At 41.9% G+C, this 13,339-nt stretch overlaps 1 protein-coding gene across 2 annotated transcripts in view; it reads left to right on the top strand.

Moving 5' to 3' along the window:
- Nucleotides 1-1,281: 1,281 nt before the first annotated feature.
- The window catches only part of LOC310721180 (craniofacial development protein 2-like), a 437,392-nt gene continuing 425,334 nt past the window's right edge, over nt 1,282-13,339 (top strand). The window contains exons 1-2 of one of the 2 annotated variants that reach the window (XM_083532577.1): nt 1,282-1,772; nt 3,094-5,215. In XM_083532577.1, the coding sequence (XP_083388703.1) occupies nt 3,213-4,361 (1,149 nt within the window). In that variant the 5' untranslated portion in view covers nt 1,282-1,772; nt 3,094-3,212 and the 3' untranslated portion in view covers nt 4,362-5,215. Of the gene's footprint in view, nt 1,773-3,093; nt 5,304-13,339 lie in introns of those variants that run through there. The other variant, XM_083532576.1, reaches the window with a different exon arrangement.

Raw genomic sequence — 13,339 nt, 5'->3', positions numbered from 1 at the left:
GCTTCAGGATACACCCTCCGAAACCGTCCACATCCAACCTTCCACGCAGCCATTCCTGACACCTTCCACACTCTTAACTTTGAGCCCTGGCCGGGGTTTGAACCAGCAACCTCTCAACACAGAGGCAAAGCTCTTCCAATTGAGCCACAGGATCTCCTACAAGAACCTGATTTTAAGGACCTTTTATAATTCTTTATTAAAACTTGTTAAACTATTTAAAGGAAAGCTAAGCAGTAGGAGTCGAACCGGGTGAGTCAGATAGCAGAGCCAACATCACTAACCACTACACTACCACAGGGGTGGCAAACAAGCCTTTGCTTATTGGACTCTTGGTTTTTCTATAGTTAAGAGACCACTGTTTTCTCTTAGATCAACTGTGCCAGCAACTAGATTTGCCAGCAACCAATTTTAATGACCTTTCATTGTTCTGTTTTTAAAAACTACTTATAATGTTTAATATGAAACTAGAGGTAAGAATCGAACCAGGGAAGTCTTTCATCATAGATCACTAATGGCATTACTTCAAAACTCAAAACTTTGTTAGACATAGAGACAATGAGAGACACAGAGACAATTAGACAGAGAAAATAGAGAGACAAAGATAGCGAGATATAGCCACTTCCTGTTGGAAGTGTTTATCCTGAGCGACTCTCAATGATCTCATTTACTAAATGAGCAGTAGTGAGTTAAGTGCTTGCTCAGGTGCCCAAAACTGGCAGCTTGGAGGTGTTAAACATGTATCATATTTACAGCATGTAATATATATGTACTTATAAAGCACTAAATGGATTATCTCCATATATCTCTCCAGTCTTTTAACACGCTACAATCCGTCACGCTCCCTGACATCTCAAAACTCTGGGCTTCTAATAGTTCCTAGAATAGCAAAGTCCACTAAAGGCGGTAGATCATTTTCACATTTAGCTCCTACACTCTGGAATAGTCTTCCTGACAGTGTTCGGGTTTCAGACACACTCTCCCAGTTTAAGTGCAGATTAAAAACATATCTTTTTAGCAAAGCCTACACATAACACACATCACATATCATAACTTTGTGCTCCAGAACATCTGATCACATGCACATTATCAACTTGTGCTGTTAATATCATAAACAGCAGCTACACTAATTCCCCCCCACTGCTTCTCTTTCCCGCCCCATCCCGAGGCATCCTGAGGTTAGGCCAGCTCCAGTCACCTCCCACCTCGTGAGGAATATGGACCTTTGAAGATGTAGATCCCGAACCAACTAGAGACGTTCTACAGAAGTAAACTTGACTTGACTTGATATGTAAGCATATGTACAGTGATTAAATATAAAGGCTATATCAGTGCAGAGACGTGTGGACATCATTAAAAGCCTTTGCTATGTTTCCACACGGACAGTTAATGAGGTGATACCGGAGAGACTGCACCTCTTTAAGTCAAGTCAAGAAGCTTATATATATAAAATTGTAGACATTTTACAGATTTGAATGATGTATTGTTTTTATCTGTACGATCATTAAGGACAGTTATTTAAGTTTGTGTCGCCATTATGAGGGAAAACAACACAAAACACCACTTAGAGGGTTAATTGTGTGAATCATGGCGGATTTTGGTGTTTGATTTGAGACTTGGCGCAGAAATAAAACAAAAGTTTACTGATTAAAAATATTTTCATCTGGAGTTTATTTATTTATTTTATATCTAAGTAAAGAAAGGACGTCGTGGATAAATAAATTTTTTGCCAAAGGTTTTAATTTTGCCTCTTTTTTATTTAGTTATTTATCTATGTATTTACATTTGGGGAAACAGAAATGTGCGCTGAATTGATAGCGCGTTAATAAAATTTCATGCCGTTTAAAATAATTTTCATTTTGACAGCCAAATATACATACACATACACTATCTATATATATATATATATATATATATATATATATATATATATATATATATATATATATATATATATATATATATATATATATATATATATATATATAAATACAAAACTAATTAAAAATGTTGTTACCTAATGAATGTGTCCAGGCTAAGGATCCACATATAGAACACAAGCAGAGAAAAGATGATGATGATCAGGAATGTGTCTGTTCTCAGTCATGTTTACATCACTGACTCATCCATGACCTCTGTCTCATCCACGTTAACCCCAAACTTCATACTGCCTTCTGCCCTGCTGATTCTTAGCTTCGTAAACTAGTCTACATCTGTGGTAAGTGAGAGTCAGGACTTTATACACCAGTGGATTGAAAAAGACGCGCAGTAACAGGAAATCGGTTGTTTCGGCTGAAATCGGCACACAGTGAAAATAAAAAATATATATTTCACCAAATCAATAGATTAAAACTAAAGTAACGAGTCTGTTTTGAAAATGTAAGAAGTAAAAAGTACAGATATTTGTGTAAAAATGTAATGAGTAAAAGTAAAAAGTTGTCTGAAAAATAAATAGTGGAGTAAAGTACTGATACCAAAAAAATCTACTTAAGTACAGTAACGAAGTATTTGTACTTCGTTACTTCCCACCTCTAGTTATGGGAGAGAGTAGTGGAAGCCAGGCTGAGAGAAGAGGTGACCATCTGTGAGCAAGAAGGTCAGAAGGAGTTGCATTGTGTGTTTGTAAAATTAGAGAAATCATACAGCAGAGTGCCGAGAGAGTTGTGGTACTGTATGAGGAAGTCATGTGTGTCAGAGAAGTATGTGAGGGTGGTGCAGGACATGTATGAAGACAGTGTGACAGCAGTAAAGTGTGCAGTATAAACGACAGACTGGTTCAAGGTGGAGGTTGGACTGCATCAAAGGTGGAGAAGGTGGAGGAGTTCAGGTACCTGGGGTCAACAGTGCAAAGTAATGGAGAGTGTGTTAGAGAAGTAAAGAAAAGTGTGCAGGCAGGGTGGAGTGGGTGAAGAAGAGTGATAGCAGCAGTGATTTGTGATAGAAGGGTAGCTGCAAAAGTTAAAGGGAAAGTTTATAGGACTGTGGTGAGACCTGCGATGGTTTAGAGACAGTTCTGTTGTCAAAAAGACAGGAGGTGGAGCTGGAGGTAGCAGAGTTGAAGATGCCGAGATTTACATAAGTAGTGACAAGGATGAGAAACCCAGCCATTAGGGGGGCACAAGCCAGTGCACTCTTAGTGCCGGTCCCAAGCCCGGATAAATGGGGAGGGTTGCGTTAGGAAGGGCATCCAGCATAAAACATGTGCCAAATCAAATATGCGGGTCACGAATAAGAATTTCATACCGGATCGGTCGAGGCCCGCGTTAACAACGACCGCCACAGGTATCGTTAGCCAACAGGGTACCGGTGGAAATTGGGCTACTGTTGGCCGAAGGAGGAGGAGGAGAGGAGGAAGACGCCTACAGAGGCGACAGGGAAAGGAAAAGTGTAGGAGAGTGGAGGTTCGGGTTGGTACTTTAAATGTTGGCACTATGACTGGTAAAGGGAGAGAGATAGCTGATATGATGGAGAGGAGAAAGGTAGATATGTTGTGTGTTCAGGAGACCAAGTGGAAAGGGAGTAAGGCCAGAAACATTGGAGGTGGGTTTAAACTGTTCTATCATGGTGTGGATGGAAAGAGAAATAGTGTAGGGGTGATTCTGAAGGAAGAGTACAGTAAGAGTGTAGTGGAGGTAAAGAGAGTTTCTGATAGGGTGATGATCGTGAAGGTGGAAGTTGAAGGGATGATGATAAATGTCATCAGTGCCTATGCTCCACAAGTCGGCTGTGAGATGGAGGAGAAGGAAAGATTCTGGAGTGAATTAGATGAAGTGGTAGATGGTGTACCTAGGAAAGAACGATTGGTGATTGGGGCAGACTTTAATGGACATGTAGGTGAGGGGAACAGAGGTGATGAGGAGGTTATGGGTAGGTATGGCCTAAAGGAGAGAAATGTGGAAGGGCAGATGGTGGTAGATTTTGCTAAAAGGATGGAAATGGCAGTGGTGAACACTTATTTTAAGAAAAAGGAGGATCATAGGGTGACGTATAAGAGTGGAGGAAGGTGCACACAGGTGGACTATGTTCTATGTAGGAGATGCAACCTGAAGGAGATTGGAGACTGTAAGGTGCTGGCAGGGGACAGTGTAGCTAGACAGCATCGGATGGTGGTCTGTAGGATGGTTTTGGAGGCGAAGAAGAAGAGGAGGAGAGTAAGGACTGAAAGAAGAATAAGATGGTGGAAACTGAAGGAGGAAGACTGTAGTGTGAGGTTCAGGAAAGAGGTCAGACAGAGGCTCGGTGGTGGTGAAGAGGTGCTGAATGATTGGGAAACTACCGCAGGAGTGATGAGGGAGGCAGCTAGAAAGGTACTTGGTGTGACATCTGGAAATAGAAAGGAAGACAAGGAGATGGTGGTGGAATGAGGAAGTGCAGGGGTGCATAAGGGGAAAGAGGTTAACAAAACAGAAGTGGGATCGACAGGGTGATGAGAAAAGTAGGCAGGAGTACAAGCAGATGCGGCAGCAGGTAAAGAGGGATGTGGCGAAAGCCAAGGAAAAGGCATACGAGAAGCTGTATGAGAGGTTGAACACTAAGGAAGGAGAAAAGGATTTGTACCGATTGGCCAGGCAGAGAGATCGAGCTGGGAAGGATGTGTTGCAAGTTAGAGCAATAAAGGATGGAGATGGAAATGTGTTGACTAGTGAGGAGAACAGGTGTGTTGAGAAGATGGAGGGAGTATTTTGAGCAGCTGATGAACGAGGAAAATGAGAGAGAGAGAAGGTTGGATGATGTGGAGTTAGTAAAGCAGGAAGTGGATAGGATTAGTAAGGAGGAAGTGAGAGCAGCGATTAAGAGGATGAAGAGTGGAAAGTCGGTTGGACCAGATGACATACCGGTAGAAGCGTGGAGATGTTTAGGAGAGATGGCAGTGGAGTTTTTAACCAGATTGTTTAACAAGATTTTGGAAGGTGAGAGGATGCCTGAGGAATGGAGAAGGAGTGTGCTGGTACCGATCTTTAAGCATAAGGGAGATGTGCAGACCTGCAGTAACTACAGGGGAATAAAGTTGATCAGCCACACCATGAAGTTATGGGAAAGAGTAGTGGAAGCCAGGCTGAGAGAAGAGGTGACCATCTGTGAGCAACAGTATGGTTTCATGCCAAGGAAGAGCACCACAGATGCCTTATTTGCTTTGAGAACGTTGATGGAGAAGTATAGAGAAGGACAGAAGGAGCTGCATTGTGTATTTGTGGATTTAGAGAAAGCGTACGACAGGGTGCCAAGAGAGGAGTTGTGGTATTGTATGAGTAAGTCAGGTGTGTCAGAGAAGTATGTGAGGGTGGTGCAGGACATGTATGAGGACAGTGTTTATTTACAAGATTTATGACCAAACTTTTGATGTCACCCATATGAGGATGGGTTCCCCTTTGAGTCTGGTTCCTCTCAAGGTTTCTTCCTCATATCATCTAAGGGAGTTTTTCCTTGCCACTGTCGCCACGGCTGCTCATCAGGGACAAACGCACACCATTCACCTTCACTGTTGTTTTCTGTAAAGCTGCTTTGAGACAATGTCTGTTGTGAAAAGCGCTATACAAATAAACTTGACTTGACTTGACTTGACAGTGTGACAGCAGTGAAGTGTGCAGTAGGAACGACAGACTGTTTCAAGGTGAAGGTTGGACTGCATCAAGGATCGGCCCTGAGCCCTTTCTTGTTTGCAGTGGTGATGGACAGGTTGACGGACGAGGTCAGACAGGAGTCTCCCTGGACTATGTTGTTTGCGGATGATATTGTGATTTGTGGTGAGAGTAGTGAGCAGGTTGAGAAGAGCCTGGAGAGGTGGAGGTACGCGCTGGAGAGGAGGGGAATGAAAGTCAGTAGGAGTAAGACAGAGTATATGTGCGTAAATGAGAGGGAGGGTGGAGGAGTTCAGGTACCTGGGGTCAACAGTGCAAAGTAATGGAGAGTGTGTTAGGGAAGTGAAGAAAAGAGTGCAGGCAGGGTGGAGTGGGTGGAGAAGAGTGACAGGAGTGATTTGTGATAGTAGAGTATCTGCAAGAATGAAAGGGAAAGTTTATAGGACTGTGGTGAGACCTCCAATGTTGTATGGATTAGAGACAGTGGCATTGAGTAAAAGGCAGGAGGCGGAGCTGGAGGTAGCAGAGCTGAAGATGTTAAGGTTTTCGTTGGGAGTGACGAGGATGGACAAGATTATAAATGAGTTTATTAAAGGGGACAGCGCATGTTGGACGTTTTGGTGACAAGGTGAGGGAGGCGATATTGAGATGGTTTGGACATGTGCAGAGGAGGGACATGAATTATATCGGTAGGAGAATGCTGAGGATGGAGCCACCAGGAAGGAGGAAAAGAGGAAGACCAAGGAGGAGGTTCATGGATGTGGTGAGGGAAGACATGCAGGTAGTTGGTGTAAAAGAGGCAGATGTAGAGGACAGGGTGGTATGGAGACGGATGATCCGCTGTGGCGACCCCTAATGGGAGCAGCCGAAAGAAAAAGAAGAAGAAGTGACAAGGATGAGAAATTAGGATAAAAAATTTGTTCATTAGAGGGACAGCGCATATAGGACGTTCATTTCTATTGTTTATTTCTTAATTTCAAATCCTTTTCTATGAACTTAAAATGTTTGTGTCCAAAGTTACATGTTTGGTCACAAAAGTTCAGGTCCCATTATCTTTCACATTTTTTTATTTATTCTCTTTATTACATTCCATATTCAATATTGCAGTTATATAATACTCTTGGTAATATATAAAGCAACAACTAAATGTGTATTGTAGACCTTTTCTTCCTCTCCAACCATATTTAGTTTGTAAGTAGTTAAATTGCACAGCAAATACAACACATATCTGCATCATCCAAGCCAGGTATTGCCAGCGATGCAATTTTGGTAAAGTTACCCAGTCCAGTTTTTGAGACCACAGGTGGAGCTTTAGTCCTGTCTTTAGAGAGTAACGTTGTCCTGGGTTTTTTACTTGTATGTTAGTAGCAGGTCTGGAGAACAGAATTTTATTTTTTTTTTATATCATAGAATACATTTTTTATATCTATTTACAAAACAACTTTTGATTGCAATTACAATTTTATTAAAATGGCATTTAAATTGTATAATTAAGTTTTCTTTGCATAAAATCATTAAAAGTAATTTATCATTAATAGGCAAGCTAATTCAGATCAAACAATTCAGATTAAAAGCATTTATTAATATGATGCATTTCATTAAAATACAGTCAGAGAGAAATTAAATGTAAATTAAATGTAAATTAAAATGACCCTATTTAGAATCTCTTTGCTGCAGAAATACAGTACAGTAAATAAAAGAAACTACATTACAACTGTCAAATTATTTATAGCATTTGTTAGATAGATAGATAGATAGATAGATAGATAGATAGATAGATAGATAGATAGATAGATAGATAGATAGATAGATAGATAGATAGATAGAAAAAACATTATATTTTGTTATCTGGGATCTAATGACAGACCTAAAGAACATTGTAATACTGTTAAAGTGCCAAATATACAAATTATATGTTTTTATACTTTGACAAGTCTGATTTGAATTATAAATTAAAAATAATAACTTAATAAAAATTACAATTTATATTAATAGCATTTATCCATCTGTGCAGAAATTATATACAACTCTTGGTAAACTGCAATAAATAAACTAAATGTGAAGCACAGACATTTTCCTTTTTTTTTTTTTGGCAAAACATAAAATATTTATGCCTGTAGCTGCAGGGTGTCTTACCAAGGGATTCCCTTATTTGGAATATCTTTGAAGCAATAGCATTAAGGTTTGCTTCAGAAGGCAGATGCAGAAGGCTATAAAGCTTCATGTTAGTATTACCTTTCCTAGGTTAATTTAAGGAAACATGTTTTTGTTGGTAAAGAGCTTTCAATTTGAAAGGTTGTCCCAGTTATAGCTCTTGGATAAAGACATGTAGCTTTTATGACTTTATCCATCTCCATCATGTTTACAATGTGAGGCAACATCCCTTCACCTTCTCCTTATTCTATAAAATTATACAGACTGTCAACATGTACATTTTATATAAGTTTATTTACAAAATTAATTTTGTTTAAACAGAATAAAAAAAATATATATACAGTATATAATTTTTTTGTTGTAAAAAAAAAAATATATGTAACATTGGCAATGGCTGCCCAAGGGTAAAGCTCAAAAGGTTTAGTAAAATATAAAATATCCTGTCTTAAAATTGATGCAAATTTATTTGGTGTCAGACAGAGGAATGTAAAAGTATCTGTCTTGACTGAAAACTGTAGTATTATCATTTTTATCCTTTACTGAGATGATTACAGTGGCTGAAGCGCTATATTCTTCATCACCGCATTGAGCTGTGGCACAAATGTGAAATCTTAACGTCCTCTTCGACTCGTAATCAAAACTGTGAGCAACAAAGATCCAGCCACTATCAGGCTGAACAAGGAATGGCAACATTCGTGCACAGAGGTTCCACGGAGTAGCTGATTTTGGGTAAACTTGATCCAGGCTGTGATTTGATCACATTGGATCACCCTAATGCCACTTTGAGCATTTTCTCCGATCTCGACTTGGTAAGTCAGCGTTTTGAAAGCCAGCACCTCCTCTGAGTTTGTTGGCCCATTGAGGAGCTTAAATATGGATTTCCTTGTTCATCTGCCACCACGATGAACATATATCTTTGTTGAGTGTCCTTTGTAATCATGCTACTTAGAGTTGAAGTCCCAAAATGAGTATTATTGTGAATAATTGACTCTCGGGATGTAGAGAGTAGCGGATCTGTCCATTGGCGGCGCTATCTCTCTCATGAGCGTGGGCAACTTACGGTGTTGTCCCTGGAAGAGTTTTTTGGGATATTGTGATGACATCAAAGGTCGGTGGAAAGACAGGTGGGTTGTCATTGATGTCCATTATATTTACGTGGACGTAAGTGGTGCTGTAAGAGCCTGTGAGAAAGGCACTTGGTAGGAACTCATGGTCCAGGTAAAAGTTGGTGTAAATTACACCAGACTGGGAATCCAGAGTGCAAAATCTCTCAGTGTTGCCAGAGGAGAGTTGATACACATAAGCATCCATGATATTTTCAAGAGACAATACTTTTATAAATGCAATGATATACATTAATATATTTTATTCTTATGCAAGTAGTGTGTTCAGTGATGGACAAAGTACACAAGCCTTGGACGTAAGTTAGGATACAGAAGGTAAAATATTACTCCAGTAAAAGTCCTCTATTTAAACTTTTACTTAAGTAAACATACAAATGTATTTGCCTTCAAATGTATTTAATTACCCGCAGTCATATGATTTAGCTATAATGTCCTATTATCATTTTTATCACAAGACTTAGTCAACTCAGTTTATGTGAAAAGACTCTAATATTACTCTTAGCACACCAATCTATTAATAGAATGATATTAATGAGTCAAACACTGATTGATATTTATTAAAATTATCATTAAGTTCAAACAATAGGTTACTGTTCATAACTCCGGTTCTCTGAAATATTGAGTAGAAAGATCACCTATGGGAAGGGCATCCGTACCTGACCTCTGCAGATGCATCTAATTGCACCAAGTCTGGCTTGACAGACCAGAGCGTGTGCCTAATGGCAGGTAAGGGACCGCCCCTTACCCAAGTGCATAAGGCACCTGCATGCGCTACCTTTCCTCAGTGAGCATATTTGCTTCTCGTGCAGCAAGCGGGGCAAACTTGGTGGATCACTCCACTATATGTTTCAGAGAACCTGGGTTAAGAACAGTAACCTATTGTTCTCTTCCTTCATCTAGTTGCACTGTTGCCCAATACACTCACAGTGAAGCTCTCCAAGCCAGAGGACGGCCACCCAAAAGGCAGTGCGCTTGACACGTCACATAGTAGTAGACCCCCTACAGAGTAAGGATAAAACACCCAGCCATGAAAGCATGTGGTAACATGCATAAAAGAACCCGAATAACACACAACATGTGGGTAGCATGTAGAAATATACATACTGATGTACACTCACCGCCCACTTTATTAGGTACACCTTACTAGTACCAGGTTGGACCCCCTTTTGCTTTTAGAACTGCCTTAATCCTTCGTGGTATAGATTCAACAAGGTACTGGAAACATTTCTCAGAGATTTTGGTCCATATTGACATGATAGCATCACGCAGTTGCTGCAGATTTGTCGGCTGCACATCCATGATGCGAATCTCCCGTTCCACCACATCCCTAAGGTGCTCTATTGGATTGAGATCTGGTGACTGTGGAGGCCATTTGAGTACAGTGAACTCATTGTCATGTTCAAGAAACCAGTCTGAGATGATTCGCACTTTATGACATGGCCCGTTATCCTGCTGGAAGTAGCCATCAAAAGATGGGTAAACTGTGGTCATAAAGGGATGGACATGGTCAGCAATACTCAGGTAGGCTGTAGCGTTGACACGATTGGTACTAATGGGCCCAAAGTGTGCCAAGAAAATATCCCCCACACCATTACACCACCGCCAGCCTGAACCGTTAATACCAGGCAGGATGGATCCATGCTTTCATGTTGTTGACGCCAAATTCTGACCCTACCATCCGAATGTCACAGCAGAAATCGAGACTCATCAGACCAGGCAGCGTTTTTTCAATTTTCTATTGTCCAATTTTAGTGAGCCTGTGCAAATTGTAGCCTCAGTTTCCTGTTCTTAGCTGTCAGGAGTGGCACCCGGTGTGGTCTTCTGCTGCTGTAGCCCATCCGCCTCAAGGTTTGACGTGTTGTGCGTTCAGAGATGCTCTTCTGCATACCTCTGTGGTTATTTGAGTTACTGTTGCCTTTCTATCAGCTTGAACCAGTCTGGCCATTCTCCTCTGACCTCTGGCATCAACAAGGCATTTGTGCCCACAGAACTGCCGCTCACTGAATATTTTCTCTTTTTCGGACCATTCTCTGTAAACCCTAGAGATGGTTGTGCATGAAAATCCCAGTAGATCAGCAGTTTCTGAAATACTCAGACCAGCCTGTCTGGCACCAACAACCATGCCACGTTCAAAGTCACTTAAATCACCTTTCTTCCCTATTCCGAACTGCAGCAGATCGTCTTGACCATGTCTACATGCCTAAATGCATTGAGTTGCTGCCTTGTGATTGGCTGATTAGAAATTTGCGTTAACAAACAGTTGGACAGGTGTACCTAATAAAGTGGCCGGTGAGTGTACATATTGAAATACCTTTGGTGTCTGGTGAGGGCACAAACTAACATGCTTAACATGAATTAATTGAGCTGGTCAATCAGGACTAAAATAGGTTCAGGGCCTAATAGAACAAAGCAACGAAGAGCCCACACCTAAGACAGCATAAGCTACCAGGGTCTGGGAAACATCAAGCCAGTAGAATCTGACAAATGCATGTGGAGAGGCCCAGCTTGCAGCGGCACAAATGTCCTGCAGAAAACTCCTCTAATTAGAACCCAAGAAGCAGCAATGCCTCTAGTGGAGTGTGCTCTGAGGCCCCCAGGAGGTTGCACTCCCTTAGAATAACATGCCAAGGAAATAGATTCCACAAGCCAATGAGAGAGGTGTTGCTATGAAATGGGATTCCCCATGTTCAGGGTGCAGAAGGGGTTACCTTATCCACACTGAAAGAGAATTTGGTGCATGAGAAATGCTTGGTGGAAGCCAGGGCCAGGAACAGGGCTGTCTTAAAAAACAAAAGTTTGAAGGTGATACTACCCAGGGCCTCAAAAGCCTCCAGCACTATAGAGAGGTCCCAATCTGGAACTACTGTTCTGGTGATTGGTATTGAGCAGCGAGCACCCTTTATAAATCTGCGAATAAGGGGGTGTTGCCCCACTGTAGTGCCACCAAGCCCAACACGACATGCGGTGATGAGCCTCTGTTATTTTAAAGGGAGAACATGGAGGACAGAAAAGGTGTCCGGAGGACTGGTGCCTGTGAACGTGGACTTGAAGCCTCCTGTTACCAAGCATCAGGCCAGACGTTTATGTTTAGGGTACGAGGGAGCAGGATTTGAGGGTTTCTTTGAATCTTTGCAAAGGACATTTTCGGACAGAGCTTAGCAGTGGTGGGGTCAATTTGCTAAACCGGTGGTGCCCAGCCGGGTTTGTTAGTCCTGCCTGTATGGTGGGAATGGTGTCCCATAGCAGGTGCGTTAGGCGGACACACAGAGGACACCTGGCACAGCCCTGGTTTAGTTGGAAGACTGGAAAAGCCTTCTATAACTACTGAGAGAGTCATCTTGTACAGCTTCACGGGCATTACGGATGACAAGATTGTTAATTGCAACAATCTTCTTCCAGAGATGATGGCAACCCTTTCTAAAGTTGCTGTCCCAAGTCACCCAAGTTTGGCCTGATATGCGGACTACAGGAAGTAGATGTTGAGGGCTCTCACTGCAAGACCTAATGTTTCATAAGAGGTCTGATAAATGAACACAAAGATCTATCTTACCTAGTAGAACAGGCTTAGGTGGGGCACACAGCCTGCCTTGAAAACGGTTAAGGTATCTGGCAATATATGCTTGCCATAACCTTAACTTCAAAACCCGCAAGACCGTTATTAAGATCAAGAGGATCTCCCCAACAATGCTTTCACACATGCAGGGAGGTTCAAGCAGTTTTCCCTTTTTAAACATCCCTCTCTTGATACAAAGCAATTAGAAAAGCCGGCCATTCGATCAGTGGGAGCCTGAGGGGCTACGGATAAAGGGATGGCCTCCTTGTCATCTGAGAAATCAAGAAGATCTGCATCAGCCTCATCCCTGGACCCAGGTGGTCCATCAATGAAACAGGGTTTGCCCGCTAATAAATCCTCAAACAGAGACAGGCATTGGTCAACCCAGGTCACCGATGCTGGCCCGTAAAAGGCCCCCTGGGTGCTCAGCTGCGTCACCTTAATCCCCCTCCAAATCGGACAACTCAAAATTAACGCACTGCATAGCGCTCTCTTTGATTCTGAATAATGCAGGAGATTTCAACCATGTGAATCTCAGGACTGTGCTCCCTAAACTTCATCAGCATGTGGCCTTTGCAACGAGAGGAGCAAACACGCTGGATCTTGTTTACACAAACATCCCCAGCACATATCGTGCGGCGCCCCACCCCATCTCGGCTACTCAGACCACATCTCTGTTATGCTAATTCCAGCATACAGACCGCTCGTCAGATGCTCTAAACCGGTTCTGAAACAGGTGAAAACCTGGCCAGCAGGAGCCACTTCTGCTCTTTAAGACTGTTTTAAGTGCACTGACTAGGACATGTTCAGGGTGGCTGCAACCAACGGCGATTCCATCAACTTGGAAGAGTACACGTCAATAGTGACCAGCTACATCAGCAAGTGCGTTGATGATGTGACCATCTCCAAGGACAGCGGAGACACCCGGCGCA

The sequence above is a fragment of the Silurus aristotelis genome (assembly GCF_946808225.1).
Source record: "Silurus aristotelis genome assembly, chromosome: 27".
NCBI classification, from domain to species: Eukaryota; Metazoa; Chordata; class Actinopteri; order Siluriformes; family Siluridae; genus Silurus; species Silurus aristotelis.
This window is presented reverse-complemented; position numbering and strand designations above follow the sequence as displayed.